Here is a 26,402-nt window from a genome sequence, read left to right on the forward strand (position 1 = left end):
TCAAGCTTTCGGGTGCGTGCCACTTGCCTTCCGCAAGCGAACAACTGTCTCACATTAAGCAGTTAGTTTTAACGTTCTTCAACAGACTTTACCACAGCTAGAGTTGGTGGCGAGTCTTCGTGACCATCGTGCTGGAGAGGGAATTATGGAATCATTTGCGACCCAACCAGCTTCTGTTTTCCCCGATCTTGTATGACGGGCTGAGCTGGGCAGTTGTATTTAGCAGTAATAGGTTACACTTCTTTAGTTTGAATACTTGTCCGGAACAGTGGCGTCTATGGTATACAACGGAGCTATCGTGTACGAGGATGCGATATACCGCAAATGTAGCGATTCGCTCTGTTTACCATCACAATCACGATCATTTCAACAAACTTAGGGCGGTTCCCATCATCGCGGTCTCAAGCTCAAGTGCTCGGCAACTCTCGAATTGAAATGCGGGACCTCGAGAAGATGCCAAGCCACATGGCACATGGCGCATGGTGCCTGGCCCGGCGCCCCTTCTGCACACACCCCTGTTTGCAGGTCGGCGCGGAACAGGGAATGGCAAACCTTGATTAAAACACGTTCCACGAGCGACGTCTCGGCTCGGTTCATTGTCCCCTTCAGGTGTCCACCTCTAACGCTCGACCAGGACCTCGAAACGGGAAAAAAGTCACCTGCGCCGGTAATGGTGTTGATTCCTTTCTGATGTATTGATTAGAGCTCGGATATCTATTCCCTTTTTCTTTTCAGTTGTGTTGTCTCTGCCGTCGATCTTCCGGGCCGCTGCCGCTGCCCCTGCTGCTGTTGCAGCCATTGATGACGTTCGGTTCGTCCATCGACTCCCGTTCGGGGTCCTTTGCGCCCACGTCCTGCGACGTCGCTTGCCTCGTTCACGGACTCTAGGATGGATCGATTCACGCGGAAAGATAGCGGGGATGCCCTGCCGATCTACCAAAACCCCCAAGAGCCAGGGTCAGCAGGGACCCCTATCGAGTTGGAGCGTTCGTGGTCTGCTTCGCCAAAGATGAGCCCTCGACCGACATCTGCGCAATCAAGAGTACGGTTCATGGCAATGCATACTAGTGAGCAAAGACATGCTAATTGGCCTCAACTAGACCGTGGCCGATGAATACTCGTCTCTGACGCCGATCGAAGTCGCCTCACGGCTGAAAACGTCGCTCACCCATGGCCTCACGCCCGCCGAAGCCCTCTCGAGGTTACGCGACTACGGTCCGAACGAAATCCCGCACGAAGAACCCGAGCCGATATGGTTGCGATTCATCAAGCAGTTCCAAGAGCCGCTTATACTCCTCCTCTTGGCTTCTGCCGGCGCGTCGATCGTGGTCGGGAATATGGATGACGCCGTGAGCATCACGGTTGCTGTGACCATCGTGGTTAGCGTGGGCTTCGTACAGGAATATCGCTCCGAAAAGTCGATTGAGGCGCTGAACCATCTCGTTCCGAACCATGCCCACCTCGTGCGGAAACAGGCACCCAACGCCTCTCTCGGCGGGCGCTCGCCGAATTGGCCAGGCGACAAAACCCCCGACTTTCCAACATCCGGTTCGGTCACTCCCGAAGAAGAGGTGCTGGAGGCAACGTCGTCCAAGGTCATGGCCGCGCAACTGGTACCAGGGGATCTTGTCCTCTTCACCACCGGTGACCGCATCCCCGCCGACATTCGGGTAACGAAAGCCGCCGATTTGACCATCGACGCCTCGAATCTCACGGGCGAGAACGAGCCTGTAAGGATCACGGCGAATACCCGTCCGCGTCGTGCGATCGGCGTCCCTAGCTATGGCAATTCCACCTTGCAATTGCCTCAGCCGTCCTTCGGCGGAGCCACCAACGGACACTCGGCGGGACATGCGAAGGTGGACCATGACGGGCCGCACAACATCGCTTCCATGGGAACGTTGGTCAAATCCGGGCATGGACAGGGTATTGTGTTTGCAACTGGCGGCGATACACACTTTGGTACAATCGCAGCCAGCGTGTCCGGCACCGAAAGCCCTCGCTCCCCGCTGCAAATGTCTATGGATGACCTTGGGTCACAACTGAGCAAGGCATCTTTCGTCATCATTGGGCTGATCTCGCTCATTGGCTGGTTTCAGGGGAAGAAGCTACTCGAAATCTTCACCATCTCTATTTCGCTAGCTGTAGCGGCGATTCCGGAAGGCCTTCCCATCATTGTAACCGTGACCCTTGCCTTAGGCGTCCACCGGATGGCCAAGCATAACGCAATCGTCCGGAGGATGCCCAAGGTTGAAACGCTAGGATCCGTCAATGTCGTTTGCACGGACAAGACAGGTAAGCCAGGCAGTTTGGTTGGGGAGAACTATGTGTGTTAATACGAGTTCTAGGTACCCTGACGACGAACCATATGACGACGGCCAAGATGTGGTATTTTGGCACGAACGATGCCGTTGATGTAGAATCCGATGACGAGGCAACCGAGGCCAAGCTGGGCCCTGCTGCGCTGAGAATCATGCGGATTGGGAATATAGCTAACAATGCGCGTCTCGCCCGTAATTACACCGAGAACGGCGCGGCCGCGAGAGCCGTGCTCTCCTCCACCCAAAATAGGGGTCATGCGTCAACATACACGCGTTGGGTTGGTCAGCCTACGGATGTTGCCATGCTCGACCTTCTAGATCGATTCAAGGAGCATGATGTCCGTGATTCTATCGGGCCCCGGGCGACCGAAACGCCGTTTAGCTCCGAGCGCAAGTGGATGGGTGTCACGATTGGCTCCGAAAATGGCAAGAACGACAAGGAGTTTGCGTACATGAAAGGTGCTATCGACAAAGTCCTCGACGCTTGCGATACCTATGTCACTAAGGATGGCAGGGAGATCGTGCTGGACTCGGCGCGGCGGCAGGAGGCTTTGGAGGCGGCCGAGCAGATGGCATCCACGGGCCTTCGAGTTTTGGCTTTTGCCAGCGGGCCCGTCTCAAAATTCAGGAATAGCAAACATACTCCTAGGAGTAACACTCCCGGGTCAGACAGGGCTGATAGCCCCATCCATCATGGCGTTGAGGAGCAGTACAAGGGCCTCAGTTTCGCCGGTCTGGTTGGGATGAGTGATCCGCCTCGACCGGGTGTCGGACGCTCCATCAGAAAGTTGATGCGCGGGCGCGTCAAGGTCATCATGATCACTGGCGACGCCGAGACCACAGCCGTTGCTATCGGCAAGCAGCTGGGCATGGCGGTTGCAACACCCACTGCGCATACATCAAACCAAGTCACCATCAGGTCGGTCCTTCGCGGTGATGAAATCGATGCCATGTCGGACGAGGACCTGGCAAGGGCAATGGAGCACACGACAATTTTTGCACGGACGAATCCCGACCACAAGTTGAAAATCATCAGGGCGCTCCAGTCCCGCGGCGATATTGTCGCCATGACGGGCGACGGCGTCAACGATGCGCCAGCTCTCAAGAAGGCCGACATTGGCATCGCTATGGGCATGCACGGCACCGACGTTGCCAAGGAAGCCGCCGACATGATCCTCACCGACGACGACTTCTCAACCATCCTCCACGCCATCGAAGAGGGCAAAGGCATCTTCAACAACATCCAGAACTTCCTCACCTTCCAACTATCCACCAGCGCCGCCGGCCTCTCCCTCGTCCTGATCTGCACCGCACTGGGGTTCAAGTCCCCGCTCAACGCGATGCAAATCCTCTGGATCAGTAAGGCCTCCACCCCCCCCCCCCCTTACACCCATCAGCTAACTCTCTCCACCCAGACATAATCATGGATGGCCCCCCCGCGCAATCCCTCGGCGTCGAAGCGGTCGACAAGGACGTGATGAACCGCCCCCCGCGGCGGCGCGGCGACGCCGTGCTCACCCGGCGCCTGCTCGCGCGCGTCTTCACGCAGGCGGCCATCATCATGGCGGGCACGATGCTGGTCTACACGCGCGAGATGCTCGGCGACGGCAAGGTCACCCGCCGCGACACCACCATGACCTTCACCTGCTTCGTGCTCTTCGACATGTTCAACGCCCTCACCTGCCGCTCCGAGAGCAAGAGCGTCCTGCGCGGCGAGGTCGGCCTCTTCAGCAACCTGCTCTTCAACTGGGCTGTGGCCGGCAGTCTTATGGGCCAGCTGGCGGTTGTGTACCTGCCCTGGCTGCAGGAGGTGTTTCAGACGGAGGGGCTGGGGTTTAGGGATCTGTTGGGTCTGTTGATGCTGTGCAGTAGCGTGTTTTGGGCGGATGAGGTGCGCAAGTGGTTGAGGTATGGGAAGGGGAGGAGGGGGGTGTTTGTGGGTGGGTATAGTCAGGCAGTTTAAACCGGTTATAAGGGGGTTGTTTGGTGGCGTAGGGTTGGCATTGGTTAAGCTGGAGGAGTATGAGAATAGATGTGGCCTGGGCTAGACGGGTTGGTGGAGTTCACGCACTTAATGAATGTATCGTATCAGTGTGTTGGGTTTTGCACGTACAAACTACCTACCTCTGTCTTGCGTTGTACACACACGGTCCCATATTGGGGCAACCGAGACAGGTTCGCCCAAGCGTATTACCCTTAGTTCGCTCCCTGAAGACCTGCAGAGACTGGAGAGAGGTGTGAGTTATTCCCCTGTGGCGAAGACCTTCCATGGCGTTGTGGGCCTCGGCGCGGCCCGGGGCGGGGCACCGCGGGGAGTGGAACCATCTCCAGAACGAGACTCCACACCCGAGACCATGTATGTAAGTCCGTCCTCGCCAGGCACAATCACGACGACGGCGTCTCTTCCCACCAGTCAAACACATCCTAGGATTTTTACCCAGCAACTTCTCGAAACAAGTCTATCAAAATCTAAGCGCCGCCCGTTCAGCTGAAGCCCAATAACGCCTGCCAAGACCACCGAACCAACACCTCCAACCCAGCCTCATTCATGCAGCCCGGGGGGTTACAGGGGGTTCCCGCTCCAAGCCTCCCCCGCCAACAGCGGGATCACACACCGTGCCCCCGTCCCTCCCTCCCTTTGGAGTGCTCCCCCACAGCTTTTTCCCGGCCTCTGTACACCGGCAAAGACTCCGGATAGGCTGTGCAGCATCGATCACTCACCCCTGGTATGTATGTACATGGCTGCAGTCCCCGACCGGCCGCTGAGGCCCACAGCGACGGCCGTCTCCTCCTCGCTTAACTACCCCCTTACTCAACTCAACCAACCTTGCCTGCCGGGTATTCCATACATACATGCAGAAGCAGTTGGGGCGAGGTGATGCCGTGAGGCCTACCGTAACCGCCCCTCCGCCCTTGACCGGCAGATCGCGGGCGGGCGGCCGTGGCGGTTAGCGCTGCGGTGTCCTGGGTTGTTCTGCCTTTTGTGCGGAGGTGTTCTGCCTTGGTGGTCTTGCAGGACGCCTTGCGGTTGGAAGTGGTTTCCTGTGTTTCGTACATGTGGGAGGTGTGGGAGGGGTAGTAGGTTGGAAAGTATAAGAATGGGGTAGGGGCCCCGGTGAGTTGATGGTTATGCACTCGTTTGCTCATGAGCAGTCAGTCTATCGTAGTCTTCAAACGAGATAGCCTTTTGCCCGAACTCCTGTGCTTGACTTGCAGCTGTGGACTTTGGTTCTCGCCATAATCTCCACCATGGCACACGATCCCCAGGATCGGCAGCACGACAACCTCGTCAGCGCTTCCCTCCTGCGGAAGATCGATAAACTCCGCGATAAGAACATCGGCAAGCATGTCCCGCTACCTCAGGTGTGTTCTCTCGCCACTCGAAAGCCCCGTGCTGCGCTAACCAAGTATCAAGCTCGTCGTCGTGGGCGACCAGAGCTCGGGCAAGTCGTCACTCCTGGAGAGTTTGACGGGCATCCCTTTCCCGCGAGACGTAGAGCTATGCACGCGCTATGCGACCCAAATCACCCAGCGGCGCGATGATGTCTCCCGCGTTGAGGTCAGCATCATCCCGGGCCCGAATGCCTCGGACGCGCACAAGAGGCAGGTGGAGGGATATCGCACGGATGCGCTCTCTCCTGACGACTTCCGGCGGAGGTTCCCGGGCATCTTGCATGAGGTTCGTGCTGCTCAACAGATGACAGCCAAGGGGATGTAGACTGACACCTTGGATAGGTAAATGCTAGGATGGGTATCCGAATGAGGCCCAGCTCCGATTCCGGCTATACGTCCGATGAACACTCGGAAGGCTACACGTCCGATGACGGTTTCGGCCGACGAGCGCTAGTCACGACGCACACAGCTCCGCAGGTCGGCAGCGTTTTCAGCGAAGACGTACTCAAGATCGAGATCTGCGGCCCGTCGGTCGACTACCTGACCGTGATCGACGTGCCGGGCATCTTCCGCACGCCAACGGAAGGCGTCACGACCAAGGAAGATATGGTCATGGTCAGGAATATGGTGCGGTGGTACATCCAGGACAGCCGCACAGTCATCTTGGCTGTGCTCCCCTGCAACATCGATATCTCCAACCAGGAGATCCTGACCATGGCGGAGGAGTTCGACCCGAACGGCGAGCGCACGTTAGGCATCCTGACCAAGCCCGACCTGGTTCCGGAGCAGAGCTCGAAGATGGCGGTCTGCAATATTGTCCGTGGCAAGAAGAAGCAGCTGAGGCTGGGGTACTACGTGGTAAGAAGCCGCGGTGCAGACCAGGGCGATGGCGACTTTGGGCGCCGGGAGGACATGTTCAACCAGGCGCCGTGGAACACCCTTCCGCCCGAGAGGGTTGGCGTCCGGGCGCTCAAGGCGCGCCTCGCCGAACTGCTCGGGCACATCGCTCGGCGAGAGTTCCCGAAACTGCGAAAGGACATTAACGACATGCTTCGAGATGCAGAACGGGAGCGGGACGCGCTTGGTCCGTCCCGAAAGGATGAGCACGAGCAGCGCCGGTTCTTGAGCGCCATCGCCGGGAGATTCCAAGACCGTGTGCGACAAGCGCTCGAGGCACAATACGCTGGCGAGAACACGTTTGAGAAATCGATCCATTTCCGTCTTGTGACGCAGGTGGTAAACCTCGCCGATGCTTTCAGTCGGGAATTCGAAAACATGGCAGTTCTCCGCAAATTTGAGACCAGTGAGGAGAAGGAGGAGGAGGAGGAGCATGTTCCACAAAGCGGCTCGGACACGAACGTTATTCTGAACTTCGCTCAGGCCATTGACCCAGAAGACTATCCCGAACTTGAGAATATCATCAGCCACGAGTTTGACGTCGACGAGCCGATCGGGGGCATCATGAAATGGATTGTCGAGCTCTACACACACTCTCGGGGGATGGATCTCTGCACATACAACCCCGCTGTCTGGGCAACTGCATGGAAGGAGCAGTCGAGCAAGTGGCCGAGCATGAGCAAGGCGTTCGTGAGCAGAGTCATCGTGGCCATCCACCGGTTCATCAAGGCGGCGCTCGATGACGCCTGCCTGGATACCAACGTGCGCGAGGAGCTATGGTCAACCATTATCGACGAGCTGCTGCGGCGATACGGGGCGGGCATGGAGGCGGCCGAGTTCCTCGTGTCCGCGGAGCGAGACGCCAAGCCGTACACGCTGGATTACCACTTTGGCGAGAATCGACAGCGGTGGCGCGGCGAGCGGATCGTGGAGCGCCTGCGAAACATGTGCTTCGGCGACGACAACGGCGTGGACATGGTGACGGTAGAACAGGTCCGGAACTCCACGGAAAAGAAGGCAAACGCCGAGGACGTGACCGAGAAGATTCATGACGACCTAAGCGCGTACTACGGCATCGCCCAGAAACGGTTTGTCGACAACGTGCTCAACCAGGCGGTCAACTACCGCCTGCTCTTTGGGCCATCCACGCCACTGGGCGTGTTGAGCCAGGAGTGGGTGATTGGGCTAGAGCCGGGCCAGCTCGAGACCATTGCTGGTGAGTCGCCGAGCATCAAAGAGCATCGCGAGAGGTTGGCTCGGAAGATCGTCGACTTGACGGCGGCAAAGGATATTCTGCGGCAGGGTTAATTTTTTATTTTGTGTGTTCGTTTGTTTGTTTGACACGGATTGATGTCTGGTTGATGAATCATGATAGCGAGATGTTTTGGATGAATTATTTGAGTGAAGAGGAAAGTTCTTTGATCAGTTGTTGTTTGATGCGGACTGAGAGAAGAAGGGAGGAGGTTCTCTACTTCTGTCAATGGAATTCGGGAAGGAGGTCCCCTTGACTGCTTTACACTGGCATATCGTATTATGATACATATTATTCCAAAGTTACAGTTCCTGATTGGCCAAAAGTGACTCGAAATGTTCTGAGCAGAACTACAGGGGGCTGAGGTCCCTGCAACTGACACCACAGCCCGTTCCACTTAATAACGGCCGGGGCAACCTCGAAGCAACTCCAGCGGGGCATCACCACCTTTCCTTCTACCCTTTGGCGCACAGCAGCAATGCGCCGCCATTGTCGCGACGGCAGCACCAATGTCAGCCCTCCCCAATGGCGCCGCCAGCACTACAACCACCAAGATGCCTGCCGCCAATAGCAGCAGCAGCAGCAGCAGCATCCCATCCCATTCCCACCCTTCCACCATAACTACATCCGCAACCATGGCCACAACCGTCCCCTCCACGAAACAACCCTCCAAAAAAGACACCGACCCCTCCGCCGCCCTCCGCAACGCCACAACCCCCTCCGAGATCCGCACCGCCCTCGCGGCCCTGCACGCGCGCGAAGCCGGCCTGACCACCCAACTAACGGGCCTCATCTCAACACACTCCGACCTGACACGGTCACTCTCGCGACTGGACAACCTGCGGGCGGGGCTGGGGGCGCAGGTGCTGACGGCGCGGGGCATCTCCAACGCGATGCTGGCGTCGGCGTCGGACACGGCGGCGCGGCTGTCGGGCCGCGTGCGCACGCTCGACCTCGAGAAGCAGCGCGTCGAGGACACCCTGCGCGTCGTCGAGCTGGTCGCCGAGCTCAAGGCCTGCGTCGCCGGGGTCGTGGGCAGCATGGGTGCGCCCCAGGACTGGGAGGCTGCGGCCGGTTACATCAGCCGCGCCGCCCGCGTGCCCGATGATATCGTGCGCGGTGGGTTTGCGGCGGCTGTTGTGCCGACTGTTGAGGTCCCCGACCCGCCGTGGGTGACGCTCGAGCAGGCGAGGGAGAGTCTGTGTAGTTTGTTCTTGAGGGAGTTCAAGAAGGCTGCTACGGATGGGGATGCCGCTAAGGTGACGCGCTTCTTTAAGCTGTTTCCCCTGATTGGGAGGGGGGATGTCGGGTTGGATGTGTACGGGCAGTTTGTCTGCCAGGGTGTGGCGGGCGAGGCGAGAGCTTCGTTGAAGGAGGGCACCTCTCCTGGGGGCGCTCGGGGCGGGAAGGACGGCGTGTTCTTCGCCAACGCCCTGACGAGGCTCTTCGATCACATTGCCCGTATCGTGGAAGCCCATGGCGGGCTTGTGGAGAGGCATTATGGGATGGGAAAAATGGTCAGGGTCATTGAGAGGCTTCAGATGGAGGCTGATGTCCAGGGCGGTATTATTCTGGACTCGTGGAGCGACGACCGGACGGTGGACCGGCGGCTGACAGACGTCAAGAGCTACCCCTTTTCCTTCTTGGTGCAGAGCTTCTTACCGCAACAACGAGGTTTTGGAGGGACGCCGCGGGTGAACTCGCCCGCGCTTGGCGCTCAGACCAACGATGTGCGTAACAGCGAGGATGAAGGCGTCAATATGAGAGAAGTGGACGGGTTGTTGGTGGAGATTGCCGCGATGCTCGAGAAGTGGTCGGTTTACTCACGGTTCCTGGCTGGAAAGTGCACGGTATGCTCGAGCATGAATGACGGACTTGGGCATTTGTATTTGAAGCTAACAACCCCTAGGAACCTGGTACGGCTGACGACGCACCACTCGCCGTGCCCGACGTCCTCGTCAAGTCTAACCTGAGCCGCAAGGTATCAGGGAAGCTCGTGGCCCCGTATAACGTACTAACAAACTTTTTCTTCCGGCGGTCCGTCGAGAAGGCGTTCCAACTAGACGAGTCCCCAGCCGGGTTGTCCTTGAACATGAGCAGGCCAATAGACAGCAACCCCCCATTCATCATCTCGGCCGTCGACGTCGTCATGTACATCGTCAACACCGTCATCCGCAGGTCCATCTCAACCTCTCAACCAGGCGTCATCGACTCCGTCATCCCAACAATATCCAGCCTTCTCGGCTCCGACTTCGTCGGCATGATCCAGCGCAAGATGCGCGACGAATCTTATCCACAATCCTCCGTGCCCGGGAACCTTCCACCCGAGAGCATCATCGTCTCCTTCATCGTCCTCATCAACAGCCTCGACATGGCCAACGACTACCTCGCCCGCATCGTCTCCAACTTCCTCAAACCCGCAGACCAACAACAGCACCCCAACGGGGCACCGCACACCAAGCCACTCCAGGACGCGTTCCCCTTCCACAACGACGCCGCCAACGTCGCCACACGCCTCACCAAACTCAACGCCTCCTTCACCGCCAAGACCACGGAGCTGCTAACCGAAGGGGTCAAGGCGCTCTTCAGCCAGGTGATCAAGCCGCGGCTGCGGCCGGTGCTGTCGGACGCGTTCCGGGACGCCGACTACACGCTGGGGGGCGAGGAGGAGCTGGCGGAGCTCGCCGCGCAGGGCGACCAGACCGAGGACGAGCTGCTGGAGCAGGTGCCGCGCGCCTTCGAGCACGGCTGGGACGCCCTCATGCGGCCCGTCGCCCGCCTCATGACCCCGCGCACCCACGCCGCCCTGCTCGACCTCACCGCCGACTACCTCGCCCGCGTGCTCGAGAAGCGCGTCTGGAGCTACGCCGGGGGGCGCACCAGCCCCTATGGGGCTATTCGCATGGAGCGCGATTTTAGTGGGGTGATTGGGACGATTAGTAAGGGGAATTATGCCGTCCGGGAGGTGTTTGGCCGCACCGCGCAGGTGTTGATGGTGGCCAATATGGAGGACGAGGAGTGGGAGGAGCTGGTCGGGGAGGAGGGCCAGGACGGGGAGATGGAGTGGGTGCTGAGTGAGGAGGAGAGGAGGCGTGCGAGAAGTATCGTCAAGACTTAACACCCCTAAGGGTGGGCTAAGAAAAGGGCAATGTGTGGCCAAATACTACAAGGGGTTTGGGCCAATTCCTATCTATGTGTTTGCCCCGTTGTTTTTGGTGTCACATAGCCTGGTAGAGCGGCTGGTCTTCAAAAGCCTAGAGGGTCACTTGCTTTCCTGTTTTAGAGTTATTCCTCGAGTCAAACGAGGCTTCCAGGCCAACTCGGACTTTCATATCCAGCGCAGGTGCACTAACGGATTGCCCCGTACTACTCAGACACAATCCCGCGTCCCCAACCATCACCACTCGTTCCCGCTCCGAGCACCAACCTCCGACGAGCAGGCCTGCCCGTATTAGTCGGGGTGGTAGGGGGTCCGGACACAGCCGTTCGGGTGCTAGGTGCCGAGCATCACCAGCCTGCCTAGGCGTGCTTGTGGCGGTGGCCTCGACGCTGGGCGTTGGGGGTTGATCTGAGTAGGCGTTGTGCTCTGGCGGGGTGCTAGGCGAGGATATGCTCATCAGGTCGGAGGGCTCGATGGTGGGCTTAGAGGGTTTGAATGGGGTAATGGGTTTGGGTTGGGATAGGGAATGGTTGGGAACTCTGGGGAGGGGACGGGGTTGCTGGATTCCGCATCTTGATCACGATTTGGACAAGAAAGTGGTTGAATTGCTTTTATTGGGCTGCCGGTGTCACCCCGAGCTAACAGGAGGGATAATCGCAACCTCGTCGCCTTCCTGTATTACGACCTCTTCCGCATCATCTACGTCGACATACGTCAAGTTTATCGTGACGAGACTGTGGTCCAGCACGCTCGCCCGGATGCCCTCGTACCGCTCCTCAAGGGTGCTAAAAAGTTTCTTCAGCGGTAGCGGCGCCGGCAAGGCTTCGACATTCTTCGACGTGTACGAGCCGGCGGTGGCAAAGTACAAGACGTTGAAGTGGCCTTGGGGCGGTTTTGGGGTCATGGTACTAGCTTTGGCAGGATTGTTAGCTTCTGGAGCTGCAACCATGCTTGTGGGAGATATGTTTGGGTTGAGGTGTGGTTGTCAGAGATCTTGGTGATTAGAGAATACATCAAAGTGTTTTCAGGAAACGAATGCTATTGCTTTCATCATGCAACCGGAGGTAATGGAACACGTGGGTGGGGGTTGTTCAAACTTACATTATTTGCGTTATCGGGTGTTGTGGTGTTGAGGGGAAATGCCCCTCCGAGGATTTCTCAGCTTCAGCAAGTTTCTGGAGGGCGCGCCATCACGTGCATTGCCTAGCCACAGCACTCAAGGCATATTTCAGCCAGCGTTCAAAGCAGCCCGGTGGCTGTTGCTAGCCATCACGAAGGGCATGCACAATGAGCTCTTGCGGCCCTTCGAATTTTGGTTGTGAGGGAGAGGAAGAGGAAAAGTCAAAAAGCTCTGGCCGAGCTTTCTTGGAGAATTTATCTTGCAACCGAAGACGCGCTCGGCGGGTTTGATTGGTCAATGGGCCAACCTGACCCACTCTCCCACTGTGTACTGAGGGTACTTTAGCATCCAAAGGCCAGGGAGTCCAATCGTCACCCAATCGTCACATGCTCTCCTCCGGATTCGAGTCTGGCTATCAGTTGGGAAAACGAGTATCTCGCGTTGGGTATCATAGGGTCTACTCGCTAAGACAATTTCGCCATCTTCTCCTCAAGATCCTTCACCCACGTAGATATGACCTCCACATTCTTCGACATGGTCGCATCACCCGCCCTGACGGCGCTCTCCACCTTCTCTAAGCCCTCTCGCCATTGCTGAATCTCGCCGGCCATCTCCGCCTGCTTTTTCTCCAGACGCTCCAGCGTCTCCGAGGCCGCGGCGGCGTCTGCATGGATCATTCGCAGCGATCGGAGTCGGTCGAGCAGCGGCGGCAGCAGGGGGGTGAGATTCTCAATGGTTGGTAGGGTTCCGTAGAGTGCGTTGATCTTGGCCGTCTGCTCCAAATCCTCGGGGGCGGCGCCCTCGGAGGCTGGTGCAGCTCCCGCCGAAGCAAGCGCGTCGTGGGCTGACTTGGCGTTCCGTCTCGCCTTCTCCAAATTCTCAGCCTCCTGCGTTAAAGCCCGTACTCTCCGGCTGATGCTATCGAGGGAGGGGACCGAGGCTTCGGAGAGGGTCAAGACTTGTTTGTGAAGCTGCTCCACAAGGGGTACGACGGCGCGCGGCAGGCCGTTCGCGTCAAATTCGGGCATTGATACCGACCCGACCCCTAGTGCCTTCTCCAAAACGACCAGGCGGCTGTCGAAATCGGCCGCTTTCGCGAGAACGTGTGTTTGCTCATAGCTCGGCGCATAAGTTATCGTGTAACTGACGCCCTCGGTGTGCTCCCCGGATGCCTTCTCCCCGATACTAGTTGGTTGGGGAGCGGGGATGGCGCGGGAGGCTAGGGGCTGATCAAGTCCCGATATCTCATCCAACACCTTGCTCAGCGATTCGAACTCGGTCTCGGCGACCTCTTCCTCGTCCGTTGGTTGGCTTGAGGCAGCCTTTTGTTTTCCATACTCCTCCTTGGCTTCCTCGATTTCGCGTTTTAGTCGAGCAATCTTTCGCGCTAGGTTCCCCGCATCGTCGCCCTCGTCACTCAGATCGCCTATTTCTTCCGTTCCATCCTCGAGGATTCGACGGCGCCGGGTCGATGTCTTGTAGGACTTCCGTTTGCTCGCAAGACGGTCTGAGAAGTCCACGTCTGTCGCGTCGACGGCTGCTGGCATGAACCTCGATCGGGCTTGGTTTATACGGAGACGCGACCGCGAGATTCCAGTGTCGTCATCTTCCTCCTCATCGTACCCATTGTCGGAAGGCGACCGCACGGTGGTGGGCTATGATGATTAGTTGCCATCTACTAGCGGGCGCAAGAAAACGCACTGGAACTGTTGACTGGTCGTCGATGAGTTCTGGGGTCTCGTAGATGTCTGGTGCCGAGTCCTGGACATGAAGTTAACACAACCGTATTGTTTCGCTGTGTGTTTGACTCGGGTGGCCTACGAGGTCTGGCAACGCAGCATATTTCCTGTTAGATGCCATTTTGTTGTCGTACCACAATTTCCATCCACCAGCATACGTTTGCAATCGGGTCAACCAAATTTGGTTGACTTCTCTCGAGAGGAGGTCGCCCGCTTTGTCCAATCGCCGAGAACGCCCTCAAGCTGCGGCCGAACAGCACAAAAGGTGGATACCCAGGACAGGGGCCAAGACCCGCAAACGCGTTTCGGTATGGACCAAGCATGTCGCGCTTGCCACTTGGGGTGGAGGGACATGCAACTCATCAAATCGTTTCTGAAGACATTCACACATGGCATATTTTTACGCAACCTTTTCTGCCTACCTTGCTGTGTAGTAGTAGGTTGCACTTCAACTCCTCACTCACCTCACATGGTTTTGAGGTGCCATAACCGCGCGGATACCTATAATTCAACCTTGGTCCACGCTCAAGTCCCCTCCACTCTTACACCACAAACATCACTTGCTCGAAAATGCGATTGGCTTTTTCTCATCGAAGTCGACCAGAATTGACTCTCCCGCGACTACCCGCCACCCGCACATCACCAATTGTGGTCACTTCATAGCAGACAAGTTGTATGTCGAGAGTGTTTGTTAAGATCAAACGCAACGCATCTCGTCTTAGGAACCGCTGATATGTCCGGCGAACGATTTGTCGGCCTCAGCGCCCGACAGCCTGTCCCCCGCCTCCTAAGCGTCGTAGGCGGGAAGAACGTCACCAAAGACATGGAGGCTATTGATGTGGATGCTCCGCCCCTGAGCAGCTCTGATTCGAGCGACAACGACGGACTTTCAACGAGAGGAAACATCACATCAAGTCACTTCACCAGCTCCCGTGCTAAGGAAAAGTCTCCCCCAGGGCGAGGCATCAAAACTGCAGGGGCCAGCAGAAAAGGTATTGCACCAGCAAACTTCACACGGACCCGGGCATCTGCACGATCGGTCGCTGGGGGGGGGCGCGGCACAAGCCTGAAAGGCACGAAGGATCAAGAGGTGATTGACAGTGACACTACCGCGGGCTCCCCTGCCTCGAAGAAACCTAGGCGGACTTCACTGAGCGATGGAGAGCGAGGCAGCCAATTCGATGTGGACATGTTTGCCAAAAAACCGACTGCGAGCCGGCGTTACGGCAGCAGGTTCAAATCGTCGGGTGGCCAGCCCAGGCCAAAGGCGTCACCAACGAGGAGGTTCAAGCGCCCACCCAAAGAGCCAACACCAGAGGAGGAGGACCCAGACAGGTATAAGCTCAAGCTCCCCTCCTCGCCCTCAGGGATGAGAGACGAGGCCCCGTCGCCAGCCCGCAAGTTCAAAGCCATCCCAGATCTCGCTTCACCCGTCAAGTCTCCAATACGGAAGAAACGGCTGAGAATGCCGGATAGCGACGGCCTGTTGTTTCCGGGGGAACTCGAAAACAGTGAAGCGTCCCAGCGACCGGTTTTCACAATACCAGACGAGCTTCCGGAGTCCTTTATGGGAGGAGACAACGACAGGTTCGACTTTGCCCTTTCCCAAACGGGCGACGCACTCAAAGAGCCCAACCTCATCCGGGACTCGACCTCCCCGCTCACCGACCTCGAAACCCTCAGCCCAACCCCACTCTGCCCGCTCTGCAACAAAGAAGTCGACCAGGCGCAGCTCGACGAGTTCAAGGCGAGCCAGGGGCGCATGACGGTGGCCGGGATGCGGCGGTTCTGCGAGCAGCACCGGCGGCGGACGGCGCGCGAGACGTGGGTGCAGAAGGGGTACCCGGACATCGAGTGGGCGCGGCTGGACGGGCGCATCGCGCGGCACTACGGCTTCCTGCGGCGGATCCTGGCCGACGGCGAGCGCTGCCACCACGGCGACCTGTTCCGGGACGCCGTGCGCGAGGGCCGCAACCGCACCCTGCTGCAGTCCGACGCCAACCTCACCCCGGGCTACTACGGCATCCGCGGCCTGCGCGCCATGACCGAGAACCTGATCTGCGAGTTCGCCGCCCTGCTGCGCAGGCGCTCCGTCGAGGATCGCCTGATCGCCGCCAGGGGCCACACCATGTACCTGCAGGCCGTGTTGGTGCCCGAGCTGGCGGTGCGGCTGATCATGGAGGATATGGGCGTGGGGGTGGAGGAGGCCCGGGAAATCTTGACGGAGAGCAGTGCCGTTGGGGAGTTGTTGAATGACGAGATCCCCGATGTTATTTTAAGCGATGATGATGATGACGATGACGATAGAGATGAGGCGGAGTCGGGCTAGACTTATTTGCTAGGTATTTTCTGCTGGGTAGTGTACAATAGGGGCACTGATGGTTTTCCGTGGAACATGAACCCGTGTATGTACTTCTACTACATGTACTCACGGGCAATCCGAACCCTTTGCCATGGTATTATGTTTACCCTCTCACGAGCTACGCAACAACTCCAGCGACTTGGGAGTCTACGGTGGATATCTGGGGCCTTGCTTGAAATTGAAGATCTGCAAACCCAAAAGACAACGCTAAGCTGGCAAGGGCCTTTCGGCTTCCTTTTGCCATATCGACCGTGGGATGTCGTGGGGTTGAGGAGATGTAGCCCGAGCTCGACCCCGGGTACTTCGTACCGACTACCTCGTACATCGACAAAGGAAAGCCCGCGGTCAGCTCAACGGGCTTCCACTTGGAAGTTGCCGGGGGAAGATCGCATGCAGAGATCGGCGTTTCGGACAGACCGCCCTTCATATAAAGCAACAAAGACAGTTTCCGACAAAGAGATGATCTCCTTCAGATTGTGAGTTATCATCTTTCCGCTTTCGGTTGACTTAACGGAGGCAGTCCGTTTCCAGAGCGGGGTTCCTCGGGGGGGTTCAAGTTAATGCTTTCCATAGCACATCTCGTTCTATTGTAGGTACATGTAGCTCAGCGCTGAGAGAACAACTTTTGCGGGAACTCCAATAGACCAACTTTGTTTTTGACAGGAGCCAGCGACCATCTTACCCCTAATTTGGACACCGGCAAAAGGAATTATGCCGGCCACGGTCAATCTCAGTCCGTCTGACGGTGTTTTGGCCCAGACTCCCCGCCTACACTGTGTAATAAAAGTCTTGTCATATTCTAGATTTACAACGAGTCGGATCTGCTCACCAAAAGGGTAATGTGAAACTCTGACTACCCAGCTTGAGTTTCTGGGCAGTCCCTCCAGTGGTGGTCTGGCCGAAACTCCTCGGAGACTTTTTGCTCAATATGTGTCTGTCGTGGACAAAAGAAACCATCGCCATCCTCTCTAGTTTGGGGTCTCGGCGTGTTTCTTTGTCCAAGCATCCTAACCCTGCTCGAGATGGCGACCGAAAGGTGATGACGGATAGTGGATGAAAGCCTGTGGGCCAATCCCGATCGCAGAAAGTTCACATGTTGAAAGACCAGAAATTAACGTGAAGTGGTTTCCGAGTTAGGCAAACCTGTCATATACACCCTCCTGACACAAGGCCACAGAGCTGCCTGGGCTCTTCCCTTGCTTTCACTACTTCTGCCGGTTTTCTTAGCGGTTGAGGATCTCGATAAAGCGATCTATGACGGGCAGCCAAAAAGACGTCGGTGGAGGTTTCAATAACTAAAGTGGATCTTGATCGATACGCGAGCCCGAGATCCGTCTGGGCAGCGGGGCTGGAATGACGGTTCCTCTCATCAACAGCAGGCGAGTTTGTGTCTCGGGTACCGTAAAGTGCTGCGTTGAGTCGATAGACAAATAGAAGTAGGTATTTATTTTTATTTATTACAATACTACACCTCCCGCTTTCGTCTGCAATGAGAGGGTGTTGTTGTTGGCTCGGGACCGGGCTTTGTACACAAAGCGGGCGGGGCCGTGCAGGGTCCCGGAAGCTTGCTCGGGGAGGTGGGGGAACGTTCGGTCCATGTGGAGGTTGAACCAGAAAATGAGACCATATGGTTATGACGGCGATTCGGAAATCCCTCAAGGCAGTACATACCGATGTACATGTACGAAGTACTCATAAGGCTGTGTGGTTTTACGACGCTGCCTGCTGTGCGACCTCAGTGAGCGAAATCGACACCGAGGCTTGGGAAACCTTATGCAATGAGTCTCGCGCAGTAGGCCAGGTGAGCGGTTGGACATTTTTGGAAATGGGGTGTGTGCTCTTTGATACCCGGAATTAGGCCTCGTCGGAGATGACGGCCAGGACACTAAGCGCAGAGCAAGTGCGATAAGGCAAACAGACAAGTACATACATTCCATCCTGCCTCACCAGGCCACACTCCACTCGTTCGCGTCAACGTGAGTATCCGTGCCGCTGAGATCCTTGCCCGTACAGCCCGCGAGCTGCCCGCTTCGAGTTCGAGGATCGTGAAAAAAAGGAAAATAACGCACGTTAACTGTTCTGGAGGCATCCTGATGAATTCCGTTTTCCTCGGCATTGACGCCCCGACTTCTTCACAGTCGTAGGCTTTCTACCAAGTAGGAGGGTCACGGTCTCTCAATTCGAAATACCCCGATCCTTGCCGTGGGGCGCCCCGCGCTCCTAAACCTTGTACCCTGGCACGCCGGCAGCACCCAACCTTAACCCGTAACAGGCAACTTGGGCGGGAAAGGCCCACCAACCAGCCCACACGCCCGCCAGCTCGCTGCGAGGTTGGCTGTGCTTGAGCGCTGTCTCTCACTTTTCGCCTGAATCCCACTCGAGCACCATCACATCATTGCTCGCAACCGATAACTACCTTACCTATATACTACACAGCACTAGTAGGCGACGACAAGCGACGACGGCGGTGACGGCCACAACCAGAAGAACCGCAAGCACAGGCAATGACCTAATCAGCGCCATCCGCCTAAGAGACGTGCGTGGAATGGCAACGGACCGCTAAACCGCCGTCCCTTTGTTGCAGGTGCCGCGCGGGTTGCTGCTTTGCAGCCGGTGACAATGCCTCGAACCGACGACAATTCTCGCTTTAGCTCCATGACGGGCTCGAGCACCGACAGCGGGAAGTCCAGCATCACGGTAAAACCGCTGCCCTTGACGCCCACGACCCCATCGCTCCCAAACTTTGGTGCTGCAGGGAACAATGCCTCCCGGTTCGCCCCGCCTACATCGCGACGAGCGGCTCCGTCGCGCCTCAAGACGGACGAGAGCGGCAATCTCATACGGTGAGTTGCTCCAAGCCTGCTTCTCCGTGCTCCCCCCCACCCGTGGCGTATTATACCCTGGTGAACCCGCAATTGTTTTGCTCTTTCTTGCGCCATCCTTGTCTCTAGACGTTGGAGCTGACGGGATGCCCGTATCGTTGGCGCCGCCACCCAGCTCCGTCAAGGAATCAGATGGTCAGGTTTCGCCCACGTCGAACGGTGCGCGACTCGCGCTATCCCCCTCCTCGGTGAATTCCAATACGTCGATGCGCGATCATTCCATGAGCGACCTCTTTGATTACCGCCGCGACCTAGCGATCCTCGACCCCGCCGGCGGCCGGTCGACTCGCAATCAACACACAAACCCGTCCACCGGCTCTCTCGGCCAGATCGCGCCCTGGATGACGGGCAACGGCAGCGCCGCCTCGCCGGCGGCCCCTCCCGATCCCGCACCCACCACATTCTACAACGACTCGACCGATAATCTATCCCTCGACTCCCGACTGTCCCCCGGTGTCCGTACCTCTATTAGCCGCGCGACCCCTGCTGGCAGCACCGACTCCCCAGACGCTGCATACTTTACCGACGAGAGGCGCCCGTCCGTCGCGAGCATCACCACAACGGCAAGCAGTCAAGGCTCGCGGGCCAGCGGCGCAAGAGGAGGAATACGAAAACTGCAGGGCTTTTTTGGGGAGGAATTTCCGGGGAGAGATTCATCCGAAACCAGCCTCGGCCAGGGCGGCAAGGAGCATCGATCGCATTCATACAGCTACAGCCGACCGCATAGGGATCGCAACTATTCCAACGCCACTGACCATGGCAGAGACGGTTCCCCGGCTTCGAGGCCCCGAACCCCGGTGCCGGCGCCGGAAGTAGTCCCGTTTTTGTACCAGGAAGCCGATGTACGTGATGCGACCCCACAATCATTCCTTAGTCTCGACACTATATCCTCTCCTTTTCTTCTTTAGGCATTTTGCCGTGCCAATCACCCAATGCGACGCTCTCTGCGGCCCTCCGCCGAGTGATTGTTTCCTGCCCCATGCCAACCCTATACACCTTTCTGACACTGAACGCCATAAACTAGGACATTGCCCGATACGGTGAAGCCCCAGTCCGAGACATCCTCAGCGGCCCGGATCGTGGCCGCTACATGGCCGACGCCGCCGCGCAGAATCCACCAAAAACATCCGGCTCCGGCCGGTCCGGCCATTCAATCGTGCACCTGCCAGGCCATCACAGACACAACAAGAGCAACGAAGACCCAAGGTCGCTACGCCCGTCGATCAGCAGGGAGGATCCTTCCGCGCCCGCGGCCAAGGAACGCAGCGGGTCAAACGGAATGTACGGCACGAGGTCGCGCGCTCAGAGCCCAGCTCCAAGCGCGAACAGTGGCTCCTGGGGTTCCAAGACCGTTCTTGGTGACGGGCAGACGTCTCCGGGCCACCACCATAAACGCCGGTTCCTCGGTCGCTTGCGAGGGAGAAGGGAGAAGGACGAACCGACTGATCTGAGGAAGCTTCCGGTGTCTTCCCAATCCCTCCAGCCGCGACCAAGCAAGCACGAGTTCCCGTTCGGTGAAGGGCAACCGACCCCAGGATCCGAATGGTCAGCCTCGCCAGACCCCCGCGAGTACGGAGGATCGCGCCCCGGTTACGCACGTGGCGCGACCTTCAACAACAAATTTCCTTTCTCTTCCAAGAAGAGCCGTACCGTCAGGCAGCACGATGACATTGACGAGAATATCGGGCCTACCGACAGGCAGGGTGGCGGAGGAACCATGTTCCACCTCGACACGAATCTCAGCGATATGGAGGGGATCCTGAGCAGGCCCTTGCCCTTGACGCCGATGGACCCCGACTTTCTGAACGATATCGACTTCGACAAGTTACCCATCCAACCCACAGACCCAAGCGGCGCTTGGAATGCTCCCGACAGCTGGGCGGTCCGCCGTGGGGACGATGTCTCAGCCCAGGTTCCAGAGGCCGACGATATAGGGAGTCCGCCGAGGCCAGAGGAAAAGATGACCAATTACTGCATCCGCGTGTTCAGGGCGGACGGCACCTTCGCGACGCTGCAGATGGCGCTTGACGCGACGGTGTCGGACCTCATCTCGCAGATCGTCAAGAAGTCATATGTCATCGACGGCATGGAGGGCTACAACATCGTCTTGAAGAAACATGACTTGACCCGTGTCCTCAGCTCCGCCGAGCGCCCGCTCCTAATGCAAAAGCGCCTCCTGCAGCAGGTCGGATACGAGGAGCGTGACAGGATAGAGGACATCGGCCGCGAGGATAATAGTTACCTGTGTCGCTTCATGTTCCTGTCCGCACGAGAGAGCGACTTCCACACCGTCACACACAACCTGGGCTTCACCCGTTCGCAAAAGTACATCCACGTCGACATATCTGGCCGCAACTTGAGCGCGATTCCTGTCATCCTCTACTCCAAAGCTTCCGAAATCATTTCTCTCAACCTGTCGAGGAATCTGTCGCTCGACGTGCCGCGGGACTTCATCCAGGCCTGCACCAGCCTACGTGATATCAAGTACCTGAGCAACGAAGCCCGGAAGCTACCACCAAGCCTGGCCTGGGCCAACAAACTCACGTTTCTGGACGTCTCGAACAACCGCCTGGAGGAGCTCGAGCACGCTGACCTTGGCGGCATCACTGGACTCCTCAAACTAAAGTTAGCAAATAACCGTCTCAACCACCTACCACCATACTTTGGGGCCTATTCGGTGCTGCGGGCCCTGGACCTTTCTTCCAACTACCTAGAGAAGTTCCCAGCATTCCTCTGTGATTTGGAAAGCCTCGTCGATTTGGACCTCAGCTTCAACCTCATCAGTGACCTCCCAGACGCCTTCGGGAAGCTAAGGAGCCTGGAGAAGTTCGTCGTGACCAACAACCGGCTGACGGGCGCTTTTCCCGGGTCCTTCAGAGATCTAAGCAACCTTCGCGAACTCGACATCAAGTACAACACGATCTCGAACATCGACGTGATTGCGCAGCTTCCGAAGCTGGAGATCCTAACCGCCGACCACAATTCCGTCTCCCAGTTCGTCGGTACGTTCGAGAGGCTACGCAGCCTAAAGCTCAACTCGAACCCCGTCACCAAGTTCGAAATCAAGTCGCCGGTCCCCACCCTTAAGCTTCTGAATCTGTCCAGCGCCCAGCTGGCGAGCATCGACGAGTCGTTCAATAATATGCCAGGCCTCGAACGCCTGGTCCTCGACAGAAACTACTTTGTCTCATTGCCCAGCCAGATTGGCAACCTCAGAAAGCTTGAGCACTTTAGCATAGCGCAGAACTCGGTGGGCAAGCTGCCTCAGGAGATCGGATGTCTCACAGAGCTGCGCTTTCTAAACGTCCGCGGAAACAACATTCGCAGGCTCCCGACGGAATTGTGGTGGGCCAGCAAACTGGAGACGCTCAATGCGTCATCCAACATTCTAGACAGCTTTCCGACACACGCGTCTCGCGCGCCTCAGCCTCCCGATAACCCAAGTAGCACAAACAGCTCCCTCAGCAGCAAGGTATCTGGAACGGCGCGGGGCCTCTCCCCCATGCAGAGCGTTGAGGAGCTCAATGGCGATGTGTATCGGCGCCCGAGCCAGGCTTCAAGTGCCACGCTCCTCAGCGTAGGACCGTCGCCCGTGCCGGGGGGCGAGCACAGGAACAACTCCTTGGTATCGGTGTATGGAAAAGGCGGCCGGAACACGTCTGTGGTGTCGCGTAGCACACATAGCGGCTCTTCGACGACGCTGGTGGGCCCCGGTCTCAGGAAGGATTCCGGATTCGGGGCGATCCTGACCAACACCTTCGCTGGTTCCCTCCGGACTTTGATTCTTGCGGATAACCAGCTGGACGACGATATCTTTGACCAAACCACGCTTCTTTCCGAGCTTCGCGTCCTCAACCTCTCCTACAATGAGCTCACCGACATGCCTCAGGGCACAATGAAAAACTGGCCGCAGCTGACCGAGTTGTACCTTTCATGCAGCGGGCTTGCGAGCCTGCCGGCAGATGACCTGGAAGACTATTCCTTGTTGCAGACATTGCACATCAACAACAACAAGTTCACGAACCTTCCCGCCGACATTTCCCGGGCCAGGAGGTTAGCCGTGCTAGACTGCGGCAGCAACTCGCTCAAGTACAACATTGCCAACGTCCCCTACGATTGGAACTGGAACCTCAATCCCAAGCTGCGGTATCTCAACCTGTCCGGGAACAGACGCTTGGAGATCAAGCAGGCCTACCCCAACGCCGTTGCGCAGAACCGCGAGCAGCTCACCGACTTCGGCCGCCTTGCCAATCTTCGCGTCCTAGGCCTAATCGACGTGACGCTTACCCAACCGAGCATTCCCGACCAAAGCGAAGATCGTCGTGTCAGAACATCGAGCACCTTGGCGGGGTACATGCCCTACGGCATGGCCGATACCCTCGGGAAAAACGAGCATCTCTCCACCATTGACCTCGTGGTTCCGCGCTTCAACTCGTCTGACTCGCAGACTCTCCTGGGATTGTTTGATGGCCAGGCACTCAGCAGTGGCGGGTCCAAGATTGCCAAATATCTCCACGAGAATTTCAATGATATCTTCACCCACGAGCTGAAGATTATGAAACCCGACTCGGGCGAGACCGCCGAGGATGCGCTGAGGCGCGCCTTCTTGTCGCTCAACAAAGACCTCGTCACGGCCGCGATTCAGCACACGGAGGAAAGGCCGATCACGACGCACCGCGGATCACAAGCTCCTCTCGTGCTCAGCCAAGAGGACCTCAACTCGGGCGGCGTCGCCACCGTTGTTTACCTCGACGAGCAAGAGCTGTACGTCGCCAACGTCGGCGACGTCCAGGCGATGCTTATCCGGAACGACGGCAAGGCCAAGATTCTGACCAAGAAGCACGACCCGGCAGATCCCGTGGAGCGGTCGCGCATTCGGGATGCCGGGGGCTGGGTCTCACGCCGGGGGCGCCTGAACGACATCCTTCCCGTCTCGCGGGCCTTTGGCTACGTGGACCTGCTGCCGACCGTGCAGGCGGCGCCGCACATTACACGTCACACGATCGAGGACCAAGACGAGACGATCCTTGTGGCTACCGGGGAGGTGTGGGAATACTTGACCCCGGAGCTCGTTGTCGATGTTGCGCGCTCCGTGCAGAACGACATGATGCGAGCGGCACAAAAGATCCGCGATCTCGCCATAGCCTACGGCTCCCGAGAGAAGATCATGGTCATGATGCTGAGCGTGTCGGAGCTCAAGCGGCGGCGCGAGCGTTCGCGCATGCACAGAGGGCAGAGCATGTCGTGGTTCAACTTCCCACAGGACGATAGCAATGCCGCCGCGGCCGCGGCGCGCAGGGCCAGGAAGGCCAAGGCGGCGGGCCCGCTCGATTCGGTCTTGTCCCGTCTCGAAGCGGAAGTGCCTGCGCCGACTGGCATGATTGCGATCGTGTTCACGGACATCAAGAACTCGACGCAACTGTGGGAGACTTACTCGGAGGCCATGAGATCAGCCATCAGGCTGCACAACGAGGCCCTGCGTAGGCAGCTCAGGCTTATCGGCGGGTACGAGGTCAAGACCGAAGGTGATGCCTTCATGGTGTCGTTCCCGACCGCCACCTCGGCGCTCCTGTGGTGTTTCGCCGTCCAGACGCACCTTCTGACGGTCAATTGGCCCAACGAGATTCTCAACTCGATCAACTGCCAGCCTACCTTTGACCGGGACAACAAGCTCATCTTCAGGGGCCTGTCGGTGCGTATGGGCATCCATTGGGGCGAGCCGCTGGCGGAAGAGGACGCGGTAACTCGCCGCATGGATTACTATGGCCCAATGGTGAACAAGGCAAGCCGCGTCACGGCGTGCGCCGACGGTGGACAGATCACGGCGTCCTCAGACTTTCTTAATGAAATTCAGCGCTGCCTCGAGCAATACGAGGAATCGTCAGCCCCGACGGAGGACATTCCCGAGGAGGACGTGTTTTCCCGAGCCATCCGCAACGAGCTCCGCTCCCTCAGCAGTCAAGGGTTCCGGGTCGAAGATATGGGCGAGAAGAAGCTCAAGGGCCTCGAAAACCCAGAGTATATCTACTCGCTGTACCCGCACGCGCTCGTGGGGAGGATGGAGCAGCACAGCCTCCACGAGCGAGCGCAGTCTACGACGGATAGGCCCGCCGTGCTCAGCCCCGACAGCGACCTCGCTATCAACCCGGACGAGATCTGGGCCATGTGGCATGTGGCGTTGAGACTCGAGATGCTGTGCAGCACGCTCGAGGACGTGAACAGGCGCGTATTGCAGCCGCCTGAGACGGAGCTCATGGAGCGGATGAAGCAGCGCGGCGGAGAGGTAACGGAACGGTTCCTAGTGAATTTCATGGAACATCAAGTGAGCCGGATCGAGGTATGTTCTTTTTTCCCCCCCTTTTCCCCCCTCCCCTAACCGGATCCCCCGCGGAAGGAAGAAACAAAAGGCTAACAGAACCTAGACCTGCGTGTCGACCCTCGCCGTCCGCAAGCTCATCCTAGCCGACAGCAACCCCAACAAGCAGACCGCCGCCACACAGGTCGGCGACCTGCGCGCGCCCATGTCCCAGGTGCTAGACACGCTGAGCCAGCAGCTTGCCCTGCTACAAAAGTACCAGGCCCGCTACGGCCCGCTCGACGACGCGGACGAGAAACCCGCGCCCACGTCCGCCGTGTCGCTGGAGGCGCCTGCATCCGCAACACCACGACCCCCGCAGCTGCATCCCTCCTATCCCGACAGTCTCCAGGTGATGATATCGCAGGCGACATCCGCGACCCCCTCAGCTACTGGGTCCGGGGTGAACACGCCAGATTCGTCGCCCGACTAAAACCGCGGTTTGTCTGTGCTTGCTCGCTAGCCACATGGCATGCATGCACACATAGGTCATCTCCCTTTCCCTTAGTCTCTTGCATGTCGGATTGTCTTGTTCATTTTGCGATACCCCCTACCACCACCACCACCTACCACACCATTTTCAAAACGTGGGATTTCTTCCTATATATATCCTCACATTCTGAACGAGCCCCTTCTGTCTCTTCACCACTCGGAAATGGTTGTTGTTCTGGCTTCCCCGAGCTTCAAAGGGGAGAAAAGGGGGATGGATGGGATGGTATGATTACATAATTCGTGTTTTGCCCCGCACGTGACTTTTGTTTGTTTTCGGGTCCTGTTGTCAGGGGTAGGGCGGCGGGCTTCAGGACATCAGTGCACCTCAATCAGTGCGGTTGGGGGTGCCGCGTTCTCTCGGTGTGGTGGCGGCGTTTTCATGCTGGGATGTGTGTTCTTTTTCTTGGTTACGGTCTGGTCTGGCCGGGG

General features: G+C 57.9%; 6 protein-coding genes across 6 annotated transcripts; 4 read left to right on the forward strand and 2 right to left on the reverse strand.

Annotated features, from left to right (window-relative positions):
- The first annotated feature begins 498 nt into the window (after positions 1 to 498).
- B0H64DRAFT_470188 (uncharacterized protein) lies at positions 499 to 4,664 on the forward strand. Its single transcript, XM_062807820.1, has 4 exons — positions 499 to 1,042; positions 1,101 to 2,295; positions 2,349 to 3,680; positions 3,737 to 4,664. Exons 1-4 carry the CDS (start codon positions 890 to 892, stop codon positions 4,282 to 4,284), a joined length of 3,228 nt encoding a protein of 1,075 aa, XP_062663572.1. The 5' UTR covers positions 499 to 889; the 3' UTR covers positions 4,285 to 4,664.
- Positions 4,665 to 5,570: 906 nt separating this feature from the next.
- B0H64DRAFT_315372 (COG4 transport protein-domain-containing protein) lies at positions 5,571 to 10,981 on the forward strand (the record flags this gene model as incomplete). Its single annotated transcript, XM_062800240.1, has 6 exons — positions 5,571 to 5,684; positions 5,737 to 6,000; positions 6,057 to 7,877; positions 8,340 to 9,713; positions 9,773 to 10,786; positions 10,850 to 10,981. The coding sequence occupies 6 exons, from the start codon at positions 5,571 to 5,573 to the stop codon at positions 10,979 to 10,981; spliced, it is 4,719 nt and encodes a 1,572-aa protein (XP_062663573.1).
- A 639-nt stretch (positions 10,982 to 11,620) lies between these two features.
- On the reverse strand, positions 11,621 to 12,357 carry B0H64DRAFT_379861 (uncharacterized protein). Its single transcript, XM_062802700.1, has 2 exons — positions 12,125 to 12,357; positions 11,621 to 11,935 (listed from the first exon to the last, which is right to left on the reverse strand). The coding sequence occupies exon 2, from the start codon at positions 11,925 to 11,927 to the stop codon at positions 11,652 to 11,654; it is 276 nt and encodes a 91-aa protein (XP_062663574.1). The 5' UTR covers positions 11,928 to 11,935; positions 12,125 to 12,357; the 3' UTR covers positions 11,621 to 11,651.
- B0H64DRAFT_379862 (Dynamitin-domain-containing protein) lies at positions 12,358 to 14,122 on the reverse strand. The gene is made up of 3 exons (XM_062802701.1): positions 13,965 to 14,122; positions 13,845 to 13,904; positions 12,358 to 13,798 (listed from the first exon to the last, which is right to left on the reverse strand). Exons 1-3 carry the CDS (start codon positions 14,001 to 14,003, stop codon positions 12,608 to 12,610), a joined length of 1,290 nt encoding a protein of 429 aa, XP_062663575.1. The 5' UTR covers positions 14,004 to 14,122; the 3' UTR covers positions 12,358 to 12,607.
- Positions 14,123 to 14,493: 371 nt separating this feature from the next.
- B0H64DRAFT_6323 (RTC4-like domain-containing protein) lies at positions 14,494 to 16,287 on the forward strand. The gene has a single exon (XM_062808543.1). It carries the CDS (start codon positions 14,616 to 14,618, stop codon positions 16,209 to 16,211), a length of 1,596 nt encoding a protein of 531 aa, XP_062663576.1. The 5' UTR covers positions 14,494 to 14,615; the 3' UTR covers positions 16,212 to 16,287.
- Positions 16,288 to 18,593: 2,306 nt separating this feature from the next.
- B0H64DRAFT_351495 (uncharacterized protein) lies at positions 18,594 to 26,358 on the forward strand. The gene is made up of 4 exons (XM_062801466.1): positions 18,594 to 19,087; positions 19,242 to 19,968; positions 20,151 to 25,463; positions 25,549 to 26,358. Exons 1-4 carry the CDS (start codon positions 18,864 to 18,866, stop codon positions 25,912 to 25,914), a joined length of 6,630 nt encoding a protein of 2,209 aa, XP_062663577.1. The 5' UTR covers positions 18,594 to 18,863; the 3' UTR covers positions 25,915 to 26,358.
- The last annotated feature ends 44 nt before the right edge of the window (positions 26,359 to 26,402 follow it).

The sequence above is a fragment of the Chaetomium fimeti genome (assembly GCF_033439085.1).
Source record: "Chaetomium fimeti strain CBS 168.71 chromosome Unknown B0H64scaffold_1, whole genome shotgun sequence".
Classification (NCBI taxonomy): Eukaryota; Fungi; Ascomycota; class Sordariomycetes; order Sordariales; family Chaetomiaceae; genus Chaetomium; species Chaetomium fimeti.

Excerpts from the sequence above, each read along its gene's own strand:
- B0H64DRAFT_470188 (XM_062807820.1), top strand. The coding sequence starts at position 890 with ATGGATCGATTCACGCGGAAAGATAGCGGGGATGCCCTGCCGATCTAC. Across the intron at positions 1,043-1,100 it reads CGACATCTGCGCAATCAAGA|ACCGTGGCCGATGAATACTC; the intron begins GTACGGTTCATG and ends GGCCTCAACTAG. Across the intron at positions 3,681-3,736 it reads GATGCAAATCCTCTGGATCA|ACATAATCATGGATGGCCCC; the intron begins GTAAGGCCTCCA and ends CTCTCCACCCAG.
- B0H64DRAFT_379861 (XM_062802700.1), bottom strand. The coding sequence starts at position 11,927 with ATGACCCCAAAACCGCCCCAAGGCCACTTCAACGTCTTGTACTTTGCC.
- B0H64DRAFT_379862 (XM_062802701.1), bottom strand. The coding sequence starts at position 14,003 with ATGGCATCTAACAGGAAATATGCTGCGTTGCCAGACCTC. Across the intron at positions 13,905-13,964 it reads ATGCTGCGTTGCCAGACCTC|GACTCGGCACCAGACATCTA; the intron begins GTAGGCCACCCG and ends CTTCATGTCCAG. Across the intron at positions 13,799-13,844 it reads ACGACCAGTCAACAGTTCCA|CCCACCACCGTGCGGTCGCC; the intron begins GTGCGTTTTCTT and ends TAATCATCATAG.
- B0H64DRAFT_6323 (XM_062808543.1), top strand. The coding sequence starts at position 14,616 with ATGTCCGGCGAACGATTTGTCGGCCTCAGCGCCCGACAGCCTGTCCCC.
- B0H64DRAFT_351495 (XM_062801466.1), top strand. The coding sequence starts at position 18,864 with ATGCCTCGAACCGACGACAATTCTCGCTTTAGCTCCATGACGGGCTCG. Across the intron at positions 19,088-19,241 it reads GAGAGCGGCAATCTCATACG|CTCCGTCAAGGAATCAGATG; the intron begins GTGAGTTGCTCC and ends GCCGCCACCCAG. Across the intron at positions 25,464-25,548 it reads ATCAAGTGAGCCGGATCGAG|ACCTGCGTGTCGACCCTCGC; the intron begins GTATGTTCTTTT and ends AACAGAACCTAG.